The sequence below is a fragment of the Pimephales promelas genome, chromosome 5, assembly GCF_988280905.1.
Source record: "Pimephales promelas chromosome 5, fPimPro1.hap1.1, whole genome shotgun sequence".
Classification (NCBI taxonomy): domain Eukaryota; kingdom Metazoa; phylum Chordata; class Actinopteri; order Cypriniformes; family Leuciscidae; genus Pimephales; species Pimephales promelas.
The window spans coordinates 32,718,725-32,744,562 of NC_142773.1; the positions used below are offsets into that span (position 1 = coordinate 32,718,725).

General features: G+C 37.6%; 2 protein-coding genes across 2 annotated transcripts; one reads left to right on the plus strand and one right to left on the minus strand.

The window, feature by feature from the left end:
- Nucleotides 1-1,053: 1,053 nt before the first annotated feature.
- On the minus strand, nt 1,054-11,762 carry rab2a (RAB2A, member RAS oncogene family). The gene is made up of 8 exons (XM_039676908.2): nt 11,536-11,762; nt 8,184-8,255; nt 7,469-7,536; nt 5,162-5,244; nt 4,926-5,018; nt 4,047-4,158; nt 3,094-3,162; nt 1,054-1,662 (listed from the first exon to the last, which is right to left on the minus strand). Exons 1-8 carry the CDS (start codon nt 11,579-11,581, stop codon nt 1,567-1,569), a joined length of 639 nt encoding a protein of 212 aa, XP_039532842.1. The 5' UTR covers nt 11,582-11,762; the 3' UTR covers nt 1,054-1,566.
- A 3,087-nt stretch (nt 11,763-14,849) lies between these two features.
- Nucleotides 14,850-23,361, plus strand: ca8 (carbonic anhydrase 8 (inactive)). Its single transcript, XM_039675342.2, has 9 exons — nt 14,850-15,365; nt 16,285-16,476; nt 16,867-16,991; nt 18,381-18,476; nt 18,659-18,721; nt 18,808-18,856; nt 19,013-19,125; nt 20,801-20,971; nt 23,164-23,361. Exons 1-8 carry the CDS (start codon nt 15,293-15,295, stop codon nt 20,933-20,935), a joined length of 846 nt encoding a protein of 281 aa, XP_039531276.1. The 5' UTR covers nt 14,850-15,292; the 3' UTR covers nt 20,936-20,971; nt 23,164-23,361.
- Nucleotides 23,362-25,838: the final 2,477 nt, after the last annotated feature.

Genomic DNA, 25,838 nt, shown 5'->3' on the forward strand with positions numbered 1-25,838 from the left:
GAAATTTTCTATACTAAAACATTTATGGCAAGAAAACAGCAAACTATTCATTTGATCTGAGACACTTTATTCATATGCAATCAACTCCCGGCTTTGTGTACGTGCGTGCGTATGTACCGGTATGTATATATGCATGTCCGTACTACATACATACATTATATATATAAAAACTGCACACAAGCAAAATGAGTTTAGAAGGTTTTATTATATTTTTTCGTGATAGCATTTCATTTTGAGAACACAGCAAATAAAGTCGAGGGTCACAAAGTTACTCCAGGTTTGGCTTTATCACACCCCTTTCACAACAGACAAGATGTTCACCATATATCTATTAACAACATAGTGCCAAGAGAAAGCAAGTCTTTACACAATCACTCAGACACCTAAATTAATGTGGATCTGCACTGACTTTACACAGCGGACTGCATCGGAAAAAAAAAATTAATGTTGAAGAGAGAGAGAAAAAAAAGATATATATTTATATGCATACAAATGCATGCATATGTGACGACTTGTATGGATATATAAGTACAGGCATGTATGCGTGAGTGTCTGTCTAATGGATAAGTGAGTCTAGCGTTATCATATGCAATATACGACTGCATGTAATCACTGAAATGATCCTCTGTAACATGAATATGTTATTGTTTTGACGTCCCAAAATCTTTTAAGGCAAACAGCAGATCTAGTTCTGGAGGGGTGATCCATATCTGGAGCCATGATTTTAGAACACAGGTAAACACAAATTTGGCATTAAAATAGGTATATAGAGCCAGAGTTTCTATACAGAGAAAAGGATCGGGGGCACGTATACGAGGCGTCAAGGCAGATGGCAGGACCAAACTAAAATAAATGAAGTAAAAGATTACCTTAAAATGGTGTCAAAGAGGTTTTGGAAATATCGCAATACTGTTGCAGTTTCAAGCTCTATTCATACAGTATAGAATTTAAGCAAATTCAGTACAGAATTCTAGCTCGGTCAACGTACACCAAAGCAAGAAATGATAACTATATATACAGAATGTGAATGATAAATACAGATTTAAAACAGTCCTGCTTTTTTTTTTTCTCTTTTAACTTCTTCACTTTGATAACAGCTGTTTCTTTTTTTAGACCAGCTCTACGTTCCTTTTATTTTGACTTCAGAGTTCACCACAGTTTTCATTGAATTCACCCACATAAACTGATTAAAATACTATAGATGACTTTGTAGTGTTTAATACAGTTCAGCTTGAAGTCAAAAGGGCAAAAACAAAAACAATTTGCTGAGAAACAAACATGAATATATATATATTTACCATAATAACTCCAAAGCTCCTGCCTTTTTCCTTACTAATAACCACATAATGTCTTCTGTAGCCCAAACAGGCTTCAGGAGTTTGTCAGGAGGTTTGAAGAGGACCTGGACTTTATAAATATTTTTGTTTTGGACAGCCATCTAACATATGATTTGAATCCGGGGCCTGGGCTGTGGGAGGTTAAGAAAATGTTAGTGAGCCCGACCAGTCCAGTAGAAACGTAAGGGGCGGAGGGGGTTGTGGAGGAGACGGGGGTAAAGGGTAGTGCTCAGCAACAGCCCCCTCCAGCTTGCTGTCCTCCCTGACTGCCGCCCATCGTAGAGTTGGTGGCAGCATGCTGGGGTCCAATTTTGATGCCGTTAGCCTGCACACACACACACACACAAAATAAAACGCATGCATGACATTTGAACACTTATTTCCATTTCAGATGACAAGAGACCACACAATTTGAACCTCTGTTTCCATAAGTAAAAAGAATCCATGAGGAATTATGGTGATTTTGTACTGTCACATGAAGCTGTATTAAGCAGAAAAAAACAGCCCCCGTAGGCCTGAATTAGTGGACCGCTTTTGTCAGCACTGAGGCGGGAGAACCTCTGGAGTGTTATTCCAGCGGTAACTCAGAGACGTAGGGAAACCTGCCAGAGTTTAAAAACACACACACACACACCCAAGCTGGTGGCACTTTCATTCATCACACAAAGGCATCAACCGCGCCAACTTTTCCCTTAAGCGGGCTTGTGTTCAAAACAGACATGCCGTAGCGAAGCCGTGCTTTTGTAACGTTCTCAGGAAACTCCACACTGCGCCAAATCTGATTTATAGTGATTCTGGGGTGAGCTCACATGAGAGCCTTGAGGTTCCTGGCCAGGATCTCTATCAGCTGATGTGGTTTGGATGCTGTGCCTTAACTTTGTTCTTATATAAATATAAAAACTCTTCCTACAACTCCAATAAAATAGTAGCACTGGGCCCACCTCCATCCAACCAGCTGTAACTTACGAAATGTGAGGAATTTATGTGTTGGCTACCAGCCAGTAGAGAGAAACTGAAGGGCTGGAGGGCTTGTATGGAGCAGATCTGTGTTTGTTGTAACCTTGCTCCATCCTCTCGCTTCAGTCTTATGGGTTTATGTAATATTCAACGCCATTACATTCCTAAACATTTTATGGACTGTTACAATGCCGGAATCATGTGCAAACCAGTACAATAATATCTGCTATGCTACATTGCCCATTACATCTGAATTTGCATAGATTGGAGGACAACAATGTGGCTACTGTACAAAGTACAAAGTGCATCAACCATCCAATGTGAGACTCTAGTATATGACTTTACTTTTTTATTAAACCTATTTACTGATGAAAAACTCAGATAAAGTGTCTGCAATACAGAAGCAGCTTCCACTAAAGTTAAAGGTGCAGTGCTTAATTTATATGTCACTAAACTGAATTAAATTAGCAGGGGGAAAAAAACTATATTTTAGATATCCCCAAACTCACACCATTGGTTAAACTGGTCACAGAGCCACATTGTTTAATTTTTTGGGGATTCATCCAATGAAAATCTTACTGAACATTGTCTCTGTATATCAAGTAGGGAAAGTAGCAAGTATTTCAGCAAAATTATACATTTCATCTTCCAGAAAATGTTATGAAATGTAGTTTCTGAATCCACCCACCACACCATACATAATAGATTTCAGTGTAACGCAACAGGAAGTCCTTTTGACCCAATTACGTTTAAGTTGTAAAAGCAAACAAAGAATGTGCTTCCTTGTCATATGGGTTACCTCGTTGTTTATATCAAAGACTCCCTCCTGGATCTTTTCATAAATCTCCTTGGCTGTGTTGATAAATGCCTGAAACACAAAAAGGACCAAATTTTATCCATGCGATTAAAATTCATTCTTTAACTGCTTAAAATGATAAACTCATACAGAATTCATACTGAATTAAATGAGACCGGTGCAAAACAACCAATACTGGAATAAAAACAATAATGAATACTGTGATCTATATAATTCATGAATAAATAAGTCAGATAAAACAGATATGATTAACTTGAAATGTTCAAACCGTCAACGATTTTACAGTTGAAGGCTGGTGCCCCCATCTGGCTGAAAGTGATGGTGTCTATTATTATTCTAGTTGAGCTCACATTGGTCACCCAGAGAAAATAAACACGGCCGTGTGCATGGCTCACCTTTAAAGTGTTAAGACCTGCCACCGGCACTTCGTAGCCTAATTAACAGAGATGCTTTGCTTTTTAGTGCAACTACCTCAGCTCTCCAGAGCTCTCAGTCCTCAGTGGCTCAATTACCACAGAGAAAGAGATGGCTGAGCGAGTGCCACAGATGTGTGCGCTTGAATTTGCGGATGTGTGTGTCGCAGGGAATCTATGAATATGCATGAACCTTAAATAGGAGATTGAAACGTCATAAAGGGGTGGGGGAAGGGTCAGGAGAATTCACACGACACTAATGAGACAAATTAATCATTGAGGCGACTTCGGGTGGGAGGATGGGGGAGGGACTTCCACAATTTAACATCCCCACTCTTTTAAAGCCAGCTCTAAGCCCTGCTTTAGCTTCTTGGCTTCCACCACAGAGACCTGAATGTTTTTTCTCCCCAGTCTATGTCCCTAGGGTGTTATCTATATGCATGTATGTGAACATGTTTTCGCACAAGAACCCAAACATAAATCATGACACAGGCACTGAAGACCTCACACAAGCTGTTTTACCTCTTCTACATTTGATGCAGTCTTTGCGGAAGTCTCCATGAAGATCAGTCCATGTTCTCTGGCAAAGGCCTCTCCTTCCTCTTTCTTCACCTCTCTCCTCGACTCCAAATCACTGGCATGAGGGGAAAAAAAATATTTAAATTAAAAAAAATAATAATTTAAATGTACAATTTAAAATAGCTGTTTTAAATTTAAATATTTTATTAATGTAAATTATTCTGTGATGGCAAAGCTGAAATTCAGCATCTATCTTCAGTGTCACATGATCCTTAAGAAATCATTAAAATATGCTGATTTGGTGCTCAAGAAACATTTCTTATTATTATCCTATAATCCTGCGGGTATAATCCTGAAAATTGGGTGATGATGGCGCAGTGGATATGCCTTTGGTGTGAGTGACCCGGGTTTGATTCCACTGCGAGACACCAATGTGCCCCTGAGCAAGACACTTAACCCCTAGTTGCTCCAGAGGTGTGCGATCTCGGAGACATATAGCAATTCTAAGTCACTTTGGATAAAAGAGTCAGCTAAATGAATAAATGTAAAATGGCTGTGCTGCTTAATGTTTTTGTGGAAACTATTATTCATTTTTGTTTCAGGATCATTTGATTAAAAGAAGGTTCAAAAGAACTAAATCATTACTATACTGAAAACGTAAACCTTAAATTAATTGAGTAAACTGGCCCAATTAACACCAGGGTTATTTTAGAATTTTTATGTACTCTTAATTCTCATTTCTTAATTTCTCATCTCATTTGCTGTAATCAAACTGTACAATATATATATATATAAAAGTCTATTAATATGTACTGGATATATATAATAAAAATAGACTTTCTACTACTAATATAAATAACAATGATGATGATGTACACTGACCTTTTATTTCCAATGAGCATGATGACCATGTTAGAGTTGGAATGTTGACGAGCATCTTCTAACCAAGTTGTCAAGTGATTAAAAGTGTCCCTTCTGCAAATACATTACAAACATCCACACATAAAAAAAATAAACAGTGAAATAAACAAGAATAATCATTGTAATAAAGACCTGAAACTGGAGAAGACAAGATAGTGGAGCAAAACAGATCGGCAGTCATACGAGTTTGGTCTCACCTTGTAATGTCATAAACTAGCAGAGCCCCAGCTGCACCTCTGTAGTAAGACCTGGTGATTGAGCGGAAGGACTCCTGTCCGGCCTGAAACACAAAGACACAGGAATCACGCCACCAGTAAAAGCCTGTTTATAAGGAACAAAGTGGAAAGTGCCAACAATGTCCACAGGGTATACACCGTGCATAAACCGTCTTCACCACAATCCCTCCAGGCTGGTGTTGCCCTGGGAACTCCAGCTCTAAAAGACCACTTGACGTTTCATGCAGACCCTCCGTCATCAGTGAAGCCTCTCGAATCTACCGGCCCCCAGCGTACGGCCACCGTTCAACGGCGTGTCATGGTATAAGATGGCCTCTGGTCCACCCAGCCCCTTTGACAGCAGGCAAATAAGCCAGGAGCACATATTTGAATTCAATAACCCATTCCCCGGGGCAGCTGTTAACATTAGAGTTAATGGAGCCCATTGTGAATAAATGATGAATGACACTGTTATGCCTGCCATCTGCTGGAGTGAAAGGTTACAGGAAGGCCAGACATGCAGATTTCTCCTGTTACTTCATCCAACACCCCCCCATCTTCTTTCATTTTATCATAGAGCTTGTTGAAATAACCTTGAAATAAATTATTTATGGTGCATTTAAACACAGTGCAATTTAGGTGACATCACTTCGAAGCCACACCAAACAACCACCGCATGATTACCTCTAATTATCCCGACATTGGATTTTTGATTCACAGCCTCGCCCGCGCAACCGGGCTCTAAACCTTTTTAACCTTTAACGTTTAATGTCTCTTCATTTATTCTTTACACATGCATAACTGAATCTCTTATGAAAACTGCAACCTTCAAAGAAAGTATACAACAACAACAAAAAAGACATCTGATATATACACAACAAATACTGACGCTATGATGAAAACATCATGGCCATTGATATGTTGTCACCCTCTGCTGGCCAATATGTTTATGTGCAGCCAAGAATTTTATTAACAACGTTTCAAGACTGCATTTCCTACATAAGGAAGATTAAACAAATCTGCTGCTATTGTAAAAACATTTATACATATTGGGAAATAAATTATCCAAGTCAAACAAGGTTTTAAAAGCTCTTTAAATAAAACAAACGTTAAAAAAAATATTTTGATAGAAGTCTACACAATTCAAAGAAATATTTAGTTTGGGTCTTTCACTATGAACAACTGCAGTGGTAATCAGGAAAAAAAGTGAAAAGGTTTGTTTTAGGGAGATTAAAAATAATTATTAAATTGATTAACAGTGACAAAAATGCTGTTCTTCAGAATTTTCTATCAGAGTATAAAACAATAACTGTTTCTTGATCAGCAAATCAGCATATTTCAATGATTTCTGAAGGATCATGTGACACTAAAGTCTGGATTCTGAAAATTCAGCTTCACAGGAATAAATTACATTTTAAAATAGATTTTTAATTGTGATTTTATTTCACAATATTAATGTTTTTACTGCAATCAAATACATGCATAAGAGACTTTAAACAAAGCCAGTCTCAATTTACTCAATTAGCATTAATGTCCCACAGATGAGGGAAACAGGCATCATAAGAAAACAAACCTGTGTCTGTGCAACTTGGTGCTGCAAACTAGAAACTTAAAAAAAAAACAAAAAAAAAACATTCGAACATTCGAAATTAGAAAACTAAGACACACTTTCGCCCTGTCAATCATTTTGAACAAGACATCAGGTTTGTTGACCTGTCTTTGAATGAAGAAAAAGAGAGCATGTGGATGAAGCAAAGGATGTCCAGCTGGTTCATGCCATAAGGCTGCAAAAAACATCTCCATTTATTGACAGCAGTTACAAAATATCCATGGGTTTTGAAAAAAAAAAAAAAAACACTTTGCAAGCAACATTTACTTGTATTACTTATATTTGGAGGGCTCATAAAGGAATAGTTCACTTAGTTAAAAATAAAAGTTTAGTCATCATTTACTCATTTGAAACCTGTATGAATTTGTCTTTGGTGCCAACAAGCATTATCATGCCATTGTCTCTAAAATCATTAGTCCCATGACATTTAGGTTTGATGTCAAGTGACTGTCTCAAAAGCAACCTGACCGAGCTCCCATGGGCAGCCTCAGGCATATTGCTGAATTAGCATTATTGTATGACCAAATCTGCCTAATCAGGAAACACATGTTCCCTCAACACTGTCTCAACTGTAACACTCATATAATTTACTAAGGGCATGAATTTGACTTATATGATCACACATAAAAACAGACTTGCACAAATAAAATGCATGAAAAATCAGATGACTGTAATCTTACCGTATCCCAGATCTGAAGTTTTATCTGTTTGCCATCTATAGTGATCATTCGCGCTCCAAATTCAACACCTGTCAAGACAAAAGGCGGCAGAGCTTGATTCATGACTCATGCGACTACACGGCAGTTAACTGATCACCTCAGATTTGCATCAACACCACGGATCAGACCTTTTATTTTAAAGCATTAGTATATAAAACTTGACAATAGTTACATAAATGGCATCTTTAAAAACATTTATTTACCCAGGTTTTGTAGAATGTGCTCATATAGAGTGGATGGAGCCTCAAACACAAGAGCATCCTACTTAATGCTAAATTCATTCAAGAGATTCGTTCAAAAACACAGATTAATCCACTAATGAAACAAGTGAAGTCTTTATGAGTGAGTCACTGAATTATTCATTCAAACTGATTTATATAAAGAAAAATAGAAAGTGGCAATTAACATTTTGGAACCATTTTGTAAACATGTTATTTTGTTGAGTTGTCCATTTAAAATCGTGGGAGAATCATTCATGATCGCCATAAAAAAAAAAAAAAAAAAAACGTAATTCTCATTAAAAATTCACTTCAAATACGAAACAAATTTCACTGTGTTTTTAAAGTTCAAAAACACTTCAAGGAGATTGACAGGAGTCTGTTTCCTATGCTAATGAGAGCCATTCCTGCTGTTTTAATTAATGAGAGAATACGTGGTTGGGTTAAAAGAGCCTTACCGATAGTGAGATCGTGCACTGGCTGAAAGCGTTTATCTGTAAACTGTAATAATAGGCACGACTTCCCCACACCTGCAAAGCAAACACAGAGGGTCACGTGTGAATGGCCACAATTAGCCTCAGGCCTATACATCTGCTGTATCCCATTACATCAAAATCATTTGTTCAAGATTTAATTGAAAATGTTTAAAAAGAGATGGGGCCATTTCTGTAGAGAAACCAAAACTGGCTTTCCCCTTTCACCTCATTTCCAACAATGTGCATAAACAAATGGTGGTTTAATTAAAGCCATTGTAAGACCATCATATTTTTATACTGCTAATATGAATGAGAACAAAAAAAAAACAAAGACAAATAGAAAAGACAAATAATTTAACAGTCACATTAAGGCAGAGTAGTTTGAGATCACAGAATTTAACAATTAGCCTACCTGATGGATTGACAGCAAAAACATTTCTCATGTACAGTTTTATTTTCAATATTCACTGTGTAAAATTAATGTAAAAAAAAAAAAGAAAAGCAAAAAATGTTTTAGATTTCTCTGCACTTTAAACTATTACCTCCTGTATTACTCATTACCAAAATGTCACATGCTAGTTTACATGAACTTGATTTATATGAAACTAACTACATTAACTGAGGCAAATCATCAGTTCATTTTATATTGGCATAACAAACTCATCCACCAAAATGATATTAGAGGATCTGCCATGATACAGCAACAGGTTAAATGCTTATGACATTAGAAGGAGGCGTTACCATGAGCAACAGCAGTTGCCAAGCAAGCGAGCAGCATTCAAAGAGCGCTCACAAGAGAGATGTATGGAGACAACACAACGATGATGAAATTACAATGTGTATTGTGCAGACTCACCTACAGCAAACACTACACAACCTACAGAACAATTAAGTAACTGAATTGAGAGCTGTTGAATTGTCTCTTGTGAATAATGGTGACAACATAGGCTAAATAATGTGGTAACAGTTAGATGCTACTGCTTTAATCTAACCCTGTAGTGTTATATCTATAGTCACGGTAACTAAGTATCTGAATCAAACTCACAGGGGTGAGTGTTCTCCAACACTTAAAGTAGATTAAAACTATTAATAATAATGATAAATCAATGCAAACTTTATCTGCTGTTCTGCACTTGCATAGAAGTGCTCAAGAGAAATGTAATGTAGCACTACTTGTATAGTTGGTCCTCTTTAAACTAACCACTTGTGCTTATTTTTTTTCATTTGTGGGTAACTTATGGTAAGTGTCTGCTTAACGAATAACTGCAAATTTAGTTTTGTCCACAAATCCAACAAAACTTGTGCAAGTTAACACTGCAAGTACAACATATACCTCAATCATGAACAAGGCAAGATGCATCTCATGATGCCTAGTATTCACTAGCTAGATCAAGTTTCAGATGAGCATCAACTGACTTGGGTTGAGCAACATGCAGAGGCCTGAGCCTGTTTACATGTACTAATATCACTTTTACAACCATACTAAGTCTGACAAACCCGATTTTACTATTGTTCAGAGTTTTATGAAATGCCTTAGGCATTGTAGAGTTTATATGATGGTTGCTTTTGTCTTGAGCACAGCCCAAGGTCTGATTCAAAAGGTAGAAAACCACTGTGCATGTAGAACTGTTTGGCAAGATGTTGAAAGACTTTGGCCAACAACAAACTGGATCATCAGATGTTATGGTACACTACAAACTATTCTAAATTAGGCCTAGACAATTAAAGGGATAGTTCACCCAAAAATGAAAATCCTTTCACCATTTACTCAGCCTCTTATAGCTCTAAATCTGAATGACTTTCTTCCGTGGAACACAAAAAAAGACGTTTTGATAAATGTCTCTAGGATTTTTGTTCATACAATGGAAGTTACCATTCACCAAATGTGTTTGGTTAGTTTTTGTGTTCTGCAGAAGAAACTCAGTCATTCAAGTCTGGAACAAGAGTATGAGCAAATTGAGAAAATGTTACTTTTGGGTACACTTTGGGTTACTTAGTTTTCTCAGACACTTAATGTGGGCTAAAACTAATTTGCATGTACCAATTTAATCAAAAAATACTTTCCCTGCTGTTCTGCACTTGCCAAAAGCATAACGTCTACAAGATTGTCTTCCAAAAAACATAGAGCACCACCTCTGCATCACCACATGAGGCAGAAAAGACACTTTATTTTAGGTGTCTTTAACTACTATGTAGGTTTTACTTTGAAAAATTGTTAGGTACAATTTATGTTCTAAATAAAATACATTTGCAGCTATTTAGATGGGATACAGGTACGTTTACAGGTTTAGTGTAATTATAATTATATAACTATAAATGTAATTATAGACATAACTAGAAACTAACACTATGAAGTAATTACATGCATGTATTTAAAATGCAAGTACAGCATGGAAACATGTATGTACAATGTGCATGGGATCAATTTAATAATTTTAAATGTGAATACCTAGTTAAAAAAAATAAATGAATCAACACGTTCCCTGGAATTGAATGGATGCAAAAATCATATGGAGAGTGCTGGGTTGAATTAAACATCAGCACCCTACCCAGCATTATAGATTTCTGGCAAAATTTTGGAGGGATAGTAATGACAAATGACAAATAAATACATTTAAACACAGAAATACATTGTTTTTGCAGTATCTCTTGGGGAAAGGCCTAACGTTACAGTGACAGAAATATAGTGATAACACTAGCAGCAGGCCACAAATATACGGGGATACCAGCATCAAAACACACATTGTATGACCCTGGACGATAAATGTGTGACTTGAATAATAAAACAAGTGAATTTATCTTACAGTCATTGTTCATTAAATGTTTTATACTCTGACAAAACGCAACTGGGCCAACGCCATTTTTTAGAGTAAATAGCTGCTAGCGATTTTGGCTAACTAGCCAGGTTGTGGCCTTTAACTGGACTAGAATAAGATGTAAGCAAAGCAAGCCAACACTGAGTTAGACGAACTGACACGAACACAGCATGTTGCCTTTTCGCTCAACATCTCATGCTAATAGAAAGCAGAGATGCTGCTGTTGTTATTGAGACAGACAGCTGATATGAAGCAACGTTTAGCTTGCCTGCTAGCTTCCCCCACCCAGTGGAAAACAAAAGACCGTGGCAGCCTCATAACCACACACCGCTGCCGTGACATGAAGCCCACGATTAGGAATTAACTATATGTATGTGATAAGAGTTAGCATGAGGCAGATTGAGGGAAAGGCAGAGTAAAAACAAAGGCTGTCATTCCTCCCACCCCTCGCGCCTCTGCTTGAACCACGTCATTGACTCCAACACTGCGGAAATAACAGACTCGCTGTCGCTGCTTACCCGTGTCTCCGATTATGATGTATTTGAAGAGATACGCGTACGCCATGGCCAACCGGTCCTGTATCAACCTGCTCTGGCCTTACTAAAATGGCTCCTTGAAGCTAAAACCGCAGGGAAAGCGTGTGTGAGATATATGCCTCCGCTAAGCCAGCCCTTTTCTCTCCTCGACGGGAAGGAACAATAAACACCTCGAACTCCAGCCGGTCTACGTCACACGTCCCGCCTTCGCCACGCACACAGAACAGAAGAGGTTGTGGATTTCACCGGAAGTTCGCTCACCTAACCGCTATGTGTCAGGTCAATGTTCGCCGACAGATAATTATGTCATTAGACGTTAAGGTTTTAATGTTTGCTAGACACAGAAGAATAATTACCATTCCAAAGATTCAAAGACTCATTGACCTCTCGAAACGTGATCGTGAATGAACTCCTGAATCCTGAAAAAGCAAAGCTGAAGAATCATTTGATTTAAATCAAATATTAATCAACCAAATTTGAGCACTCTCAGAAAAAAAAAATGAGCAAAATTGCTTGTCCTTGGGGCAGTAGCTACATTTTTAAGGAATAGGCTACCTTGTTCCATATTTACCCCCAAAAGCTTCATAGTAGCCTAGTAAGAATTAAAAACATTCATTATTTTTTAAATGGACATAAATATTATTGTTAACCATTTATCTGTGCATTTTATTTTTATTTTATTTATAATTTTTTTCAATATTAAAAAAAAATTTAATCAAAATGTCTTCTCCAATCAACAGGTGCTTCTTAATTAGAAGGCTGCATCCTAGTGGGTCGACCTCCTTTGTCCAGACCTTCTGAGGCTTGTGAGCTAGAGTCCTTCTAAGCATTAGACACTATAGGCTGCAAAAATTATCAGCCGGAATTGGGAACACTTCCTATAATTCCAAATGTACTCATCATAAGTAATCAGTTGACCAGGCTGTAACCAGATCAGATGGTGGACCTGTGCCCAGACATGACCACAATGCATGATGTAGTCAGCCGGATCCGGCCGTATTCAGATCAGATGGAGGACCTGAACCTAGACACGACCATAACACATCCCTGAAGTGTCAGCAGAGATTGTGTCAACTACTCTCCCCTGTGAAGGCTTCATCGTCACGACAGCCATCGGCACTGATCCTCAACAAACCCGATGGGAGTCAGATGGAACTGGATAATATTCTGATTGTTTCAAACCAATCTCACTTCTGAGCCATACTGTTGCCTGAATCATAATCAGACTGTTCACTTGTTGGCCCCCCGACTGAGCCTGGGTTCTCCCAAGGTTTTTTTTCTCCATTCTGCCACCTGATTTTGGCTCCTTGCCACTGTCGCCTTTTTCCACCTTTGTTGCCATTGGCTTGGCTTGTTGGTGACATTAAATTTGACATTTAATTTGATATTCAACAATAATATTAATCTGCCTGTATTGACACTAGTATTTGACACTCCAACAACTAAGCTGGACGATGACGTCACGGTTTACTCCAGAGCGGCTATTAACTAAATTAATAACTTTTTAAAAAAACAAAAATGAAACATCACTGAACTTACTTAAGCTGGACTGTGACACTATTTTCTTCTGGAAACAAACTTTTTTGCATTATTTTCCTGTTATTTCTGTAAAGCTAAAGAAACAATCTGTATTGTAAAAAGCACTACTGTATATAAATAAATGTGACTTGACTAGAGCAGGGGCAGTGGCCTAATAGACAGAGTCGGACTTGTAACCTGAAGGTCGCGTGTTCAGGACCAGCAGGAAGTGTAAGTGGGGTTGAATGCACCGTGCTCTCTTCCACTCTCATTACCCACAATGTCTGCCCACTGCTCCGGTGTGTGTTCAATACTCACTGCTTTGTATAAGCACTTGATGATGGTGACTATGGAACACTATATGTATATCACTTCAGAATGCGACGTCTAGTCAGTGTTGCTATGACATAAAATTTCCACCTCTGCAGTCATGGCACAAAAAATACTATCAAAATTGTGGTTAAATACTTTGTATTAAAAATTTTGAAATTCACTCATTTACTATAAATGCAATACAGTGAATTACAACCATCTGTGGTCTCCAAGTAGTTTACATCATGGACAGTTTGGGATTAAGTGATTAATTTACAACAAAACAAAAGAAAACATAACACCATCTCCAAAATATATATATTTTTGTCCCTATATACATAATGAAATTGGCCAGCTCAGTGCTGCTTCATTTTTTTGCTGATTCTTTATCGTGAATTGGAATGTGTGCAAAGGATTGTGGATGACTGGAAGATGACCTTGCGTTCACACCAAAAATCACGGCAAAATTCGCTCTTGCCACCCTGCCAACGACGCCGTGAAAAGATTCCTCCGTTTTGTTTGAAAATACTTCACTTAGAGCACCTTCAATCATATAGCTTTCTGTACCAATCCACTTGCATTCATACTCTGAGGATATTGTCATGTCTCATTATGCCCACTAGAGGACAGTGCTGTAATCTGCTGAACCAGGACTCAAACAGGACATCTATTGTTCATGAATAATTATTCAAAGTATTCAAATGATTGCCCAACATCAAACCACCCACACCATCTGGTACACTAATAGTGCTTATGTTTTGATTTCAGCGAATGCAGATTTCCTGATATATCCAGTGAAATATAGATGCAATATAGAGGATGCTGAGGTCACGTGACAACCCTGTTCTTGTCCCTGGGCTTTGGGGAGTAAAACGACCTACTTATAATTAATTAGGTAGTGATTGCACTTTTGTGTAATGTGGTGCCTTTAATTTTAGAAAATTAGGGTCAAAGTAGTTTCTTAGGATAGAATTCAAGACAATGCACCATAATGTTCATCTCCTCCAGTTGTTACTTTTTTTTATCTGGGTCAATAAGTGCATTCAGGAGACTTTCATACATCCGTGTTCATGATAGCATAAGATACATTTGCCGAGCAGATAAAATATCAAAGTATTGTTGAACTGAGAAGCGATACAATTTGACTGTGCTGACAAAAAACAAGGTCATCTCTGTAAACTTAAAGTTGGTAAAAATGTAATTTTGTTTCACTGGTGACCAGGAAGAACACAACCATCAGCCAGGGGGAAGCACCGTACCGGCCCCTCTCATCCTTACCTTGAAAACCCTATCAGTAATGTGCCAAGCAAACAATAACAGACCTTTCCTCTCTTCAGTCTTTAATTCTTCACCCTCCTCCTGGTGGGTGTTTTTTTAACCACACCCATTTCCTCCATTGTGGGAGGAACTGTCCAAGAGCAACATCACTCCTGCATTCCTGCCTGTGTGCACTGTGCTTTCCCGTGGCCTGACTGTAAACCAGTACAGACTGCTGAGAGGTTTCTATGGTGCTACATCAGAGGCTTAAGAGTCACTGCACGCAGCCAATCAGATGACTTGTGGGGGAACCTTGTGGGCTGTAGTATCTAACAGAATGAGTTTGTGAACTTACTTTTGGTGTGCTCTGTAGTTGATACAGGGCGGACAGCTTTTCTGGAAGAGAACAGGAGAAGAAAACTCACAATTTTCAATGGAATGACAAGTGTTTTTTTGGTGGTTGCAATCTCACCGTGGACGACGTTGTGTCTTTGAAGCTGTTTCATTGTTATAGACCAATTTCTTCATGTTTTATGGGTGGGAAGTGATCAACCTTTACAGACTTTACATTAAAAACCAGGCCAGAAAGAATTAGTTTTTGGCATCTGCTCAGGACTGAACGCGAGAAAGCCATAGAGGAAATTCAGTTGCCATGGCAGATAATGTTATTGAAGAGACCGATAACTACCCTGGCAAGGATGAGCTGGAATGGGGCTATGAAGAAGGTAGGACTCAATGCGAGAATCACTGCTTATCCTCCTCTTTGTGAAACATGAAACTTTATTGTCACACCCATGATAAACAAGCACGTCTCAATTAGGCTATGAACAATGTATATATCTATATAGTGAATTTAGGGAGTCTTTAAATACTCAGACAATACTAGATCGCTGTGATCTGTCTCCTTTTCAACAATGCTCCATGTGGCCACTTCTAATTTACAACCAATTCAGATCTTTCTTTTCTTTTTCTTTTTTCTTACAGTGAATCAGTGCATGTTTTTAGCTTCAAATGTATTTTTTTTATTAAATAAGTGCATAAATAAAAATATTTAAAGCATAATTGTATAATTAATGTTTATTATGTGAAAATAGCAGAGTGTATTTAGACCAAGATTTTTCTTTTTGTGTGAAGAGTCATTTTTCTAAGCGTCAGTTTGTCTAATCTCTATTAGTGTTAATCTACAATGAAACATGTTTACTTATAGTGCAATTTTAGATAATAAAGCAATTGCTTAGTGAAGAGTAAACGAAGAGAGGAGTAAGTAATACATATACACAGGGTGATATGAAAAACAGCAGAGTAATGAGCACATCCTGTATCCCCCTGTGTCTGCTATTCCTGTTGGCCCCTCAGTAATGACTTTGAGGCACTGGAGCTCTAGCTGTCCTTATTTAGTTTAAACATAGAGACGTAAAAATGGACCACTGTTTGTATTATCTGTGTGGCAGCACCAAATATTTCATAGCTACAACGTTTAATTCAAGGTTGAGCAACAGGCAGTGGGTCATGAACAAGGACACTGTTATCATACGCTCAACGCGAGATGAGTCTTCTCATGAGATAAATGCATTAAAACAAAATGTTATCACCATTCCACGGTCGACAGAATCAACCTTTTTTGTCTTTTGTGAATGAATCCAGGTGTTGAATGGGGTCTTCTGTTTCCTGAGGCAAATGGAGAGTACCAGTCCCCCATAAACCTTAACTCTAGGGAGGCCCGCTATGACCCGCGGCTGCTGGAGGTGGGGCTTAACCCCAACTATGTCGTTTGCAGGGACTGTGAAGTCATTAACGACGGTCACACAGTGAGGATCTTGCTCAAGTCCAAATCAGGTATAGCATGCTGAAAGGTATCTCTGTGTTTTAAATTTAAAGGGATAGTTCACTAAAAATAAATAATCTCCCATTATTTTTTCATGTCATTCACAACTCGTATGTGTCATTACTATTTCATTGGAACACCAAAAAAGTTGTTGGATGATAGTTGACAAAAATGTCAATTCCAAAAAGTGCCATAAAAGTAGTCCACATTACTTTATGAACTTTCATTTTGGGGTGAACTAGCACTTTCACAAAAGTCTACAAAAAAGTTATAAGGTGTTTTGCTTTTCTAGGTCACCGAGAGGTTAAAAGGCATAAATCTGCTGTCTGTGAGAAACCTGTATTGTTTGTCAAATCAACCTGTTCTCTCCCCTTTCCTGTGACCTGTGAATGCGGTCTCAGTTGTGACTGGGGGTCCTCTCCCCAGTGACCATGAGTATGAACTGAGTGAGGTGCGCTTCCACTGGGGAAAGGAGAACCAGAGGGGATCTGAACACACTGTCAACTTCAAGGCGTTCCCTATGGAGGTCAGTGTCACTCCATATCGAGCATTTGCTTTTATTGTTCCTCTAAGTCACTCATACATCCCGACGTCTAAAAAAAAAGTCTGTTTCACACTGCACACATATATAGACAGCAGCACATATTTACTTAGGGACCCCTATTAAAGGAGTAGTTCACTTTTCAAAAAACTTCTGCTGATAATTTACTCACCCCCATGTCATCCAAGATCTCCATGTCTTTCTTTCTTCAGCTGAAAAGAAATTAAGGTTTTTAATGAAAACATTCCAGCATTTTTCTCCATATAATGGACTTTATTGGTAACCAAACGGTTCAAGGACCAAAAGACACTTTCTGTACAAACTGCGAACTGATCAAAGGGATTTAAACGATTCCAGACGATGAATAAGGGTCTTATCAAGCGAAAAGATCGCTCATTTAAAAACAAACAAACAAATTTTACGTTTTATAAGCTCAAATGCTCGCCTTGCTCTGTTCTGTGATGCACGTTCGTGACTCTCCTGTTCGAACTCGTTCATCAAAATGAACGAATCTTTTTCTGAGTCAATTCGTTCGTTTCGTTTGTTGAATGAACCAAATGACTTGGAAAAATATTTGTTCATTTTGATGAACGAGTTCAAACAGGAGTCACAAACGAAACGTGCGTCACAGAACAGAGCAAGGCGAGCATTTGAGCTTATAAAACTTAAACTTTATTTATTTATTAAATGAGCGATCGTTTCGCTTGATAAGACCCTTATTCATCGTCTGGAATCGTTTAAAGCCCTTTGAACAGTTTGCAGTTTGCACTGAAACTGTCTTTTGGACCTTGAACTGTTTGGTTCCCACTGAAGTGCATTATATGGAGAAAAATGCTGGAATGTTTTCATCAAAAACCTTAATTTCTTTTCGACTGAAAGACAAGAAAGAAAGACGTGGACATCTTGGATGAGGGGGTGAGTAAATTATCAGCAAAAGTTTTTCAAAGTGAACTACTCCTTAAACAGTATTCACATTGCATAAGCAATAAGCCTTTTTTAGCAACAAAACAAATTAAATGGCAACCTCAGTTCATGTCAAAAACAACAATACCACATGTTCCAATAAAGGATTTAACATTAACTCATCTATTCAAATCACCTGTCTCTGGCACCTGCTCTCCAACTCCTGCTCTTCTGTACACAAGGAGAAAGATAAGGGCCTGTTCTCAATGTGTCACCATGTTTGTCAACCTGTTACCATGTTGCGGTTCCTCAAGTTGTTGGCAATTGCAAGTCAAACCAGTCTTATAACCGGACACGGAACTGACATAAAATAATCACCTTCGTAATGTTGCATACTTTGTAGCTATATGTTGATTTTAGAGTTCTGTTTATTGGAGATCCCTCACAATTAGCAACAAATGTCTCTCGCAGCTTCATCTAATCCACTGGAACTCTACATTATTCAACAGCGTGGAGGAGGCCATGGGCAAGAAAAAAGGCATTCTCATCATAGCCTTATTTGTGCAGGTATCTTTCCCATATATTGGAGGTCATGACAAATACAAAAATCCCAAATCACGTTGGGTAAATAAACACGGTATTAATAGTGTAAACATAGAAAGCCTTTAAAGAGACAAAGTCAAATGTATGTCTCTGATCATCTTGCAGTATATCATGCTCAGTTTACACTGGTGCTCTGTTCCATGCAGGTTGGGAAGGAACATCTTGGGCTGAAGGCCATCACAGACGTCCTGCAGGACCTGCAGTACAAGGTGATCAGAAGAGCTGCCTTACTAGAGACTAAAGCCAAAAATATGACACGTACACTTATGACTAAAATGCATTTTTGTCTGTACAGGGAAAGACAAAAATAATTCCATGTTTTAACCCCAACACATTACTTCCTGGTAAATGATTTATTCATAATGATATTCATATCATACTGATATTTGTCTATTTTTAGCTTGTTATGATTCTGATCTTTTCTGACTAGATCATGATATCCTAGTTAAAGGTTATCCGTTTGTATCTGACTGTCTCCGTTGGTTTGCGTACCTCCTCAGATCCTCTCTTGAGAGATTACTGGGTGTATGAGGGCTCTTTAACCACACCACCCTGTAGTGAGAACGTCATCTGGATTCTTTACCGTTACCCCCTTACCATCTCTCAGATGCAGGTAATATCTTTAAACCTGTTATTAAATATTATTATTACTATATTATTAGAACTATTGGCGAAAGTACCCGGATTCTGGTGTGTTCCCATTGCAGGAACTAGAAACGATTTTAGTTCTAACTCCTAATTTAGCTCCCACTTCAGAGTAGGGTCTGTTAGAGCACTCATTTATACGAATCGACTAAAAGGGGAAATCAGAAACCGACTTTGACGTGACTTGAACTAACTGGGGTTTACCACAGCAATATAGGCTACATCATAAGGTGAAGAACGATTTATGCCTTTTGTTTGCAACTTAGATTATCTTTGATCTCAATGACTGCAGAGCAGGATCTTTCAAGTAAAGGCCAGTCATATAGAGAGTATGATGCAAAGATAAGATATGAAAATGGGTCAGGGTCTTATATGTGTCTTATATGTGACATAACTTTTTTAAATTATAAATTGTTTCCTTCTTAATCCTTTAGCGTCACATAGAACGTTATATGACAAAACGGTGCTATACTACGCACATGACACCCTTTATCGTTAATATTCACGCGAACCCAAGGCGTCATGAATCCTTTAGTGTAATATGAGACTACCCTACCCAACACCTAAACCTAACCATCACGGCGCGTGTTATATTAACGATAACGGGTGCCATGTGCGTAGTATAGCGCCATTTTGTCATATAGCGTTCTATATGACGCTAAAGGATGAGAATGCGTTGGTTATCCACATTTTGTACTTGTATGGGGTAATGATATGACCCTGCTTATGTTATAACTTCAATAATAGCATTAGAGAAAGAAAAGATAAGAAAATACTCCTCATGTTTCTAAAAGAGATCACACCCGTGGTCCAAATTCAACACTCACACCAGATGTGAGCAAAAAGTGACATGGGCCAGTAAAAGGAATGGAGTTATCCAGCAGTTGGCTGGTAAATTTTTAATGGAACCATCCAAGCATTATCCATTTTTAGTTGAATTGCAAGAAGCACAATCTGACTCTTGCTGATGTTAGAGTATATTTGAAATTGAACCATGTGGACACAGATGTGGAATATTCCTTAAAGCGATACTCCACTTTTTTTTGGAAAATAGGCTCATTTTACCACTCGCCCAGAGTTAAACAATTTACCGTTTTCAAATGTACTCAGCCAATTGTCTGATATTTAGAAGAATATCAGTAACCAGACAGTTTCAGGTCTCATTGACATCCATAGTAGATTTTTTTTCCTACTATATAAGTCAATGAGACCAGAAACTGTCTGGTTACTGATATTCTTCTAAATATCAGAAAATCGACTGAATGGATTCGAAAACAGTAAAACTCAATTGTTTAACTCTGGGGGAGTTGTAAAATGAGCCTATTTCCAAAGAAGTGGAGTATCCCTTTAAACTTAACAACCTAAACTAAAATATAAGGAATGATATCATGATGACAGGCGCTAAAACTAAGGCAAATGGTACACTTATCATCATGAGGACTTTCAACAGGCATAATAGTTTTATACATTTTAATATATATTTGTGTTAATTTAGCAATTTCAATTATGAGGATATATGAGGACATGTGTCCTAATGATGTGTGAAACCTGAATACACACTGTGGTCCTCATAATGTAGGTCAAACACACACACACCTTTTTCTATTGCTTCTACTTTTGCTTTTTCTCGTTTTCTGCCACAGATTGAGGAGTTTCGTCGTCTTAGGTCCCACATTAAAGGAGCAGAGATTCAAGAAGGCAATGACGGGATGCTGGGGGACAACTTCAGACCCACCCAGCCCCTGAGCGACAGGGTGGTCAGGGCAGCCTTCCAGTAAAACTCCCACAGCAGGATCCATTTTAATCTGCCATGGGTAAATTTAAAGGAGATTGTATTCTGTTCTTTGTTTATTCAAGCGGAGCACCCTCATTTGAGCATAATGCCATGGCTTACGTATGACTTTGGCTGCTCTTTGTAAAGGAGGAGTTAGATTAGGTTCCTCACATTAGCTGATTAAATGTCTCATTGTCTGGATTGGGGCAAGAGCCCACCTGGATTTTAGTGCAAAACTGTTATTACTTCCAAAATGATAGAAAACAGAAAATTAATCTCCATATGACCATAATTCTGACCAATAACTGTACAAAAGCTCATGCTTAGTGTGCATTCATTTAATGGAAATAGGCCACGTTTTCTTAAAAGTATAAGCATCAATATGCAATAGAGTGCTGCAAGGTTGGAGCAATACAGTAACCTAATTTCTACTGATCTAGGGCTTTCTGAAGCATTGTGTATAGATCTGTCTATTTCTAGGGCTCCCAAGGGCACACCTGGGTCTGCACACATATTATTCATTTTGAAATGAGATTTTGAGCAGGATAATTTAGGCCATGATGATGCAGTGCTACTAAAAGCGGCTGAAGATGTAACCAGAGTAATCTAAAGTATTACTTTGGCAATACTGTGCTTCTATACTACACTTCTGTAAAAAAAGATGCTTTATCCCATAACCTTTATTGATAAATAACCATGTTTCTAACAGAGAATTTCAGCAGTGTAGAAGGATCCTACACTCTCCGTCATTGTCATTCAAGTTTTCTCCTTAGTTTGTTTGGGATTATGATGAAATAATGTTATTCACCTCCAATTTGATTCACATAACCCGTAGCCATGAGCTGTAAACACCACAATAAACAAACAAACAAAAAACCTTCAAATAACCTCATCTCCCACTTCCTACGTTTTATATAACAAATTTCCAACTAGGTCAAGTATGTTGCAATCGTCTTCAAACCAACTGCCAGAAAATCAGACTAAAGTCAGGATGTAAATTAGCTGAACAATTATTAAAGCCAACAACAATTATAAGTCACTTCACTAACTGCATTTTGAATGTGAAAGTATCCTCTATTACGATGCAATTTAGTAATGTTAAAACTGCTTTCAATTATATAACTACTTTTCACTTTTTTGGCTCACGTACATAATTATATCATCACATATACACACTTTCCATTACTCTTACCTGTCTTTAATTCTTTTCCCCCTCTCTCTATACCCCCCCCCCCCCCCCACACACACACACACAATGAACACACTACCTTCTCTGTGCTAAGCAACAGAGAGCACATGCATGACAGGCTGATGGAGTCACAGTGAGATGTTGTTCAGATGTAATGGATAGCTAATGGTCATGTGACTGCCTAACAAATCAGCAATGTGAAGCTGGAATGAGAAGTGAGGGTCCACACATCCGTATTCTCTTCCTTTTTCCACCCTACTATTTTATAACTCTTAGAGAAAAAAATTCCCGAACATGTTAGTTATAAAGAGTCACTGGTGACCGCAGTCATCCCAGATAGCAAATGATATCTGGCCCATTTGTGCCAATAGCATAACTTGGTCTCATCTGGGCCACTTATGGCATATATGGTTCAATTCTGGCCGCGGCAAAGGTCACATGGGCCACACACAGCAACTCTCACTAAAACCGGCTTGATGTGTATGGGCTAGATACAGCCCATTTGACCTTTGCCGTTGCCAGAACTGAGCCATATGTGCCATAGTTGGCCCAGATGAGGCCAGGATATGTATACTATCTGGGCTATCCCTACAACAATATCACACTTACTTACATTTCATGTCCCTAGGCTAAATTACATGCTTATGACTAAGGGTTTTTCTTGGCTAAAAAGTAAAATTCTGAACATATTTAGACAAATCTACTGAATCCTATCAACAATAGATTTATTTGTGCATAAAAAATTACACGTACTGCGCAGTTTGTGTATTTGTGCGTTTTTTCGGTGCATGGATTTGTAATGTGCATGTGTCCAGTCATATGCATGATAGCTGTTATCTTTACACTCTGCATAGGACCCTTGAAATAATGCTGTCTGCTGTGAGGTTCAGACCACAAACCAAACCAAAAAAAAAAAAAAAAGAAGATAAAAGCTTTATTATTCTATTTATTATATATTGTATATACTGTATATTACACTCTGTATTAAACATATACTACTTCCATGCATGTAGTTTGATCTAATCCCTTTTTTTATCTTTCAGAAATTAGATATGTTGAAGAAATAGAGACAAGGGCTCTACAATGTCCTGGCTAAAGTGAAAGTTCATCACTTCCTGTAGACGTGCGTGGGCATCATTTTATAGTTGAATGTCTTGAGTATGGCCCTGGTGTGTGCAGATGTTGCTTTTACCTTTCATTTGAAACAAAATTATTCTCAATTTCATGTAAAAAAAAAAAAAGAGGAAGCCATTGAGTATGAAAAGACACCCTGTGTGATAAGCTTTTATAAGGAGGAGTGAAGGACCATAACGCTAGATGAATATTGTTTGAACACTGCAGTTTAACAATAGGTAGCATGTGTGTAATCCTATAATTGTGGCTTTATAGGAAGATAATGTACAAGATTGATACAGGATGTAGGCAGACCCGTTTCATACAGTTTTATATTTGATTATTTCTGATACTCTGATAAAATGTAATAAGTTTAGTCATATTAGAAGGTATTTATGACTGTACATTGAAGGCTTTTAAATACTAGAATTGAAATAAATGTATGCTGTTGAATGAACTGATTAAAGACACCAAGATTGGCTTCATGGGTGTTTTTTTTCTCCACCTGCTCTATGTTGTATGAACAGAATATGAAGGACTGTAGGGTATATTAACCTCTGTTTAATGTTTGTTTTAGATTTGTATTGATAGTAGTCTGTGTGGAGATTGTGTCTCAGCAGATGGCAATAACTGGTCTTTTGTTTTTTCATTATCTTGCTTTTTTTTCAATAATGCGGTACATCTCTAGTGCAAGAAAAAGGAAATGATTCATTAAAAGATATGCGTGTCTGTATTATTTCTGAAACCTGACAAGACTCTTCTGTTCTCGTGGGAAACCATGTTTAGGTGAAAAGAATTGCTTTTGCATACCTTGAAAAGTCCCTTGTCATCATAATTATTGTCATATAAGAAGTATAGGGTACAGCCTGACATTTACAGTAGAAATCACAGAGTCATTTCAAATAGATTTCTCACTGGATATTTTGGGTGGGTGTACTTGTGTCATTAATCCTGTGGTAAACATAACTTGACTTTACTTTTAACGCTTTGCTACTATGTAAACTGCACACTCTCACACCCCAGAAGATCTTATTTAGAAACTTATTAAAAACGTAATATATTTTCCAAAATACGTTGCTTCACTGTCATTAATCAATAAATCCTCTCCTGTGGCCTCATGGGATAGTAAAGTGTCTATCGTATGCACACTTCAGAATCTCATCAGGCACTTTTTGGCTATTCTTTTATGAGTACTGTGAATTCATACTTCTTTTGTCACTATAAAGTAGGGAAGTATGCAATTTGAGATGCAGCCACAGTCCTATAGGAAATCCTCAAGGGAACCAGAGCCGTATTATTATTCCATGTTTTGACATCATCCCAGCATCAAAATTACAGTATTTATTTATAACAGTATTTATTAATATTTAGCGTTTATTTTTATATTTCCTGTTTTCAATGTAATTTTAGTTTAAGTTTTAATACATTTTATTTTTATATGTAGTTTCATTTCCCCCCATCATTTTACTTCAAATTAAACTTATTTTTTATTTGCACTATTTGAATTACAATCATATGAACTATTCTACTGGTTCACAAGGAAATGTTAACATCACCTAGCCTATAGCAAGTAGCATGTGCAATTCCACCCAGCGGCTTCAAAGCTTCAAAATCAGTATCATAAATATCCTGTTTTGTCTGCTGTTTTGTCTTCTGAATAAAGAGGATCCACATCTGTGTCAGTTCAGTTTTCAAGTGATAAAGTCATTTTTGCTTGTTTGCTTTCAAAAGGCATGCTACTATTGTGTAAATTAAACCACTATAAATAAAAATACCACGTCAACATTCAAAGCAGGCTACTATAGCACATAAATACAATGATCATTCAGTACCCGTGTATATATTGTAGTTCAATGATTTTACCATCGCTTTCCATTTTTGCGAGGGTCAAATTAGCCATTGTACTGCAAAGGCATGTGGATGCTGTGGGTCAAAAAATGTGCTTTACCACAGAAGAAAGACATATAATTGGACTTTGGACCAAATTAGCTGTATTTTGTCAACAGAACAAACAGATGTAGTTATCAGATGATCACTTTATGACTTTTAGATGGGTGTTATCAAATCACTTATAGCAACCAAACTGTATTTTGAAATGTGTCGATTCAACACACTGAACACACACGCCACAGCGCCCTCATCTGTCTGAAAAAGAAATGACAGCCAACAGCAATTCGATCGCTCATTAGCACAATTTCAAGGCATTGCGAGGTTCAAGAGTCAAGAAGACACAAATATAGCACTGATGTATAAAATTATGTATATATATTTGTTAAAATCACAATCGCTTATGGAAAGCTGATAGTGTCACATCAGAGAGCAGAATCTTCAAATCTCTAATGAGGATGAGAGCATATATCTTGGCTCCACATTTAAAGCTGTTGGTGAAGTGCATGAGAGGGCCTTTCATCTTCAAACACACTCGATGAGCTAATCGTCAGGCTCTGACATCATGGTGAATGGTTAATTATGGGGTTAGAATTGTTGCATTATTCCATATAAATAGACTGAGATTCATAAATAAATGTAAAAAGCTTCACAAAAAACAAAAATGAAATAGATTAAGATCCACAAATAAATGTAAAAATAGTCACAAAACATTATA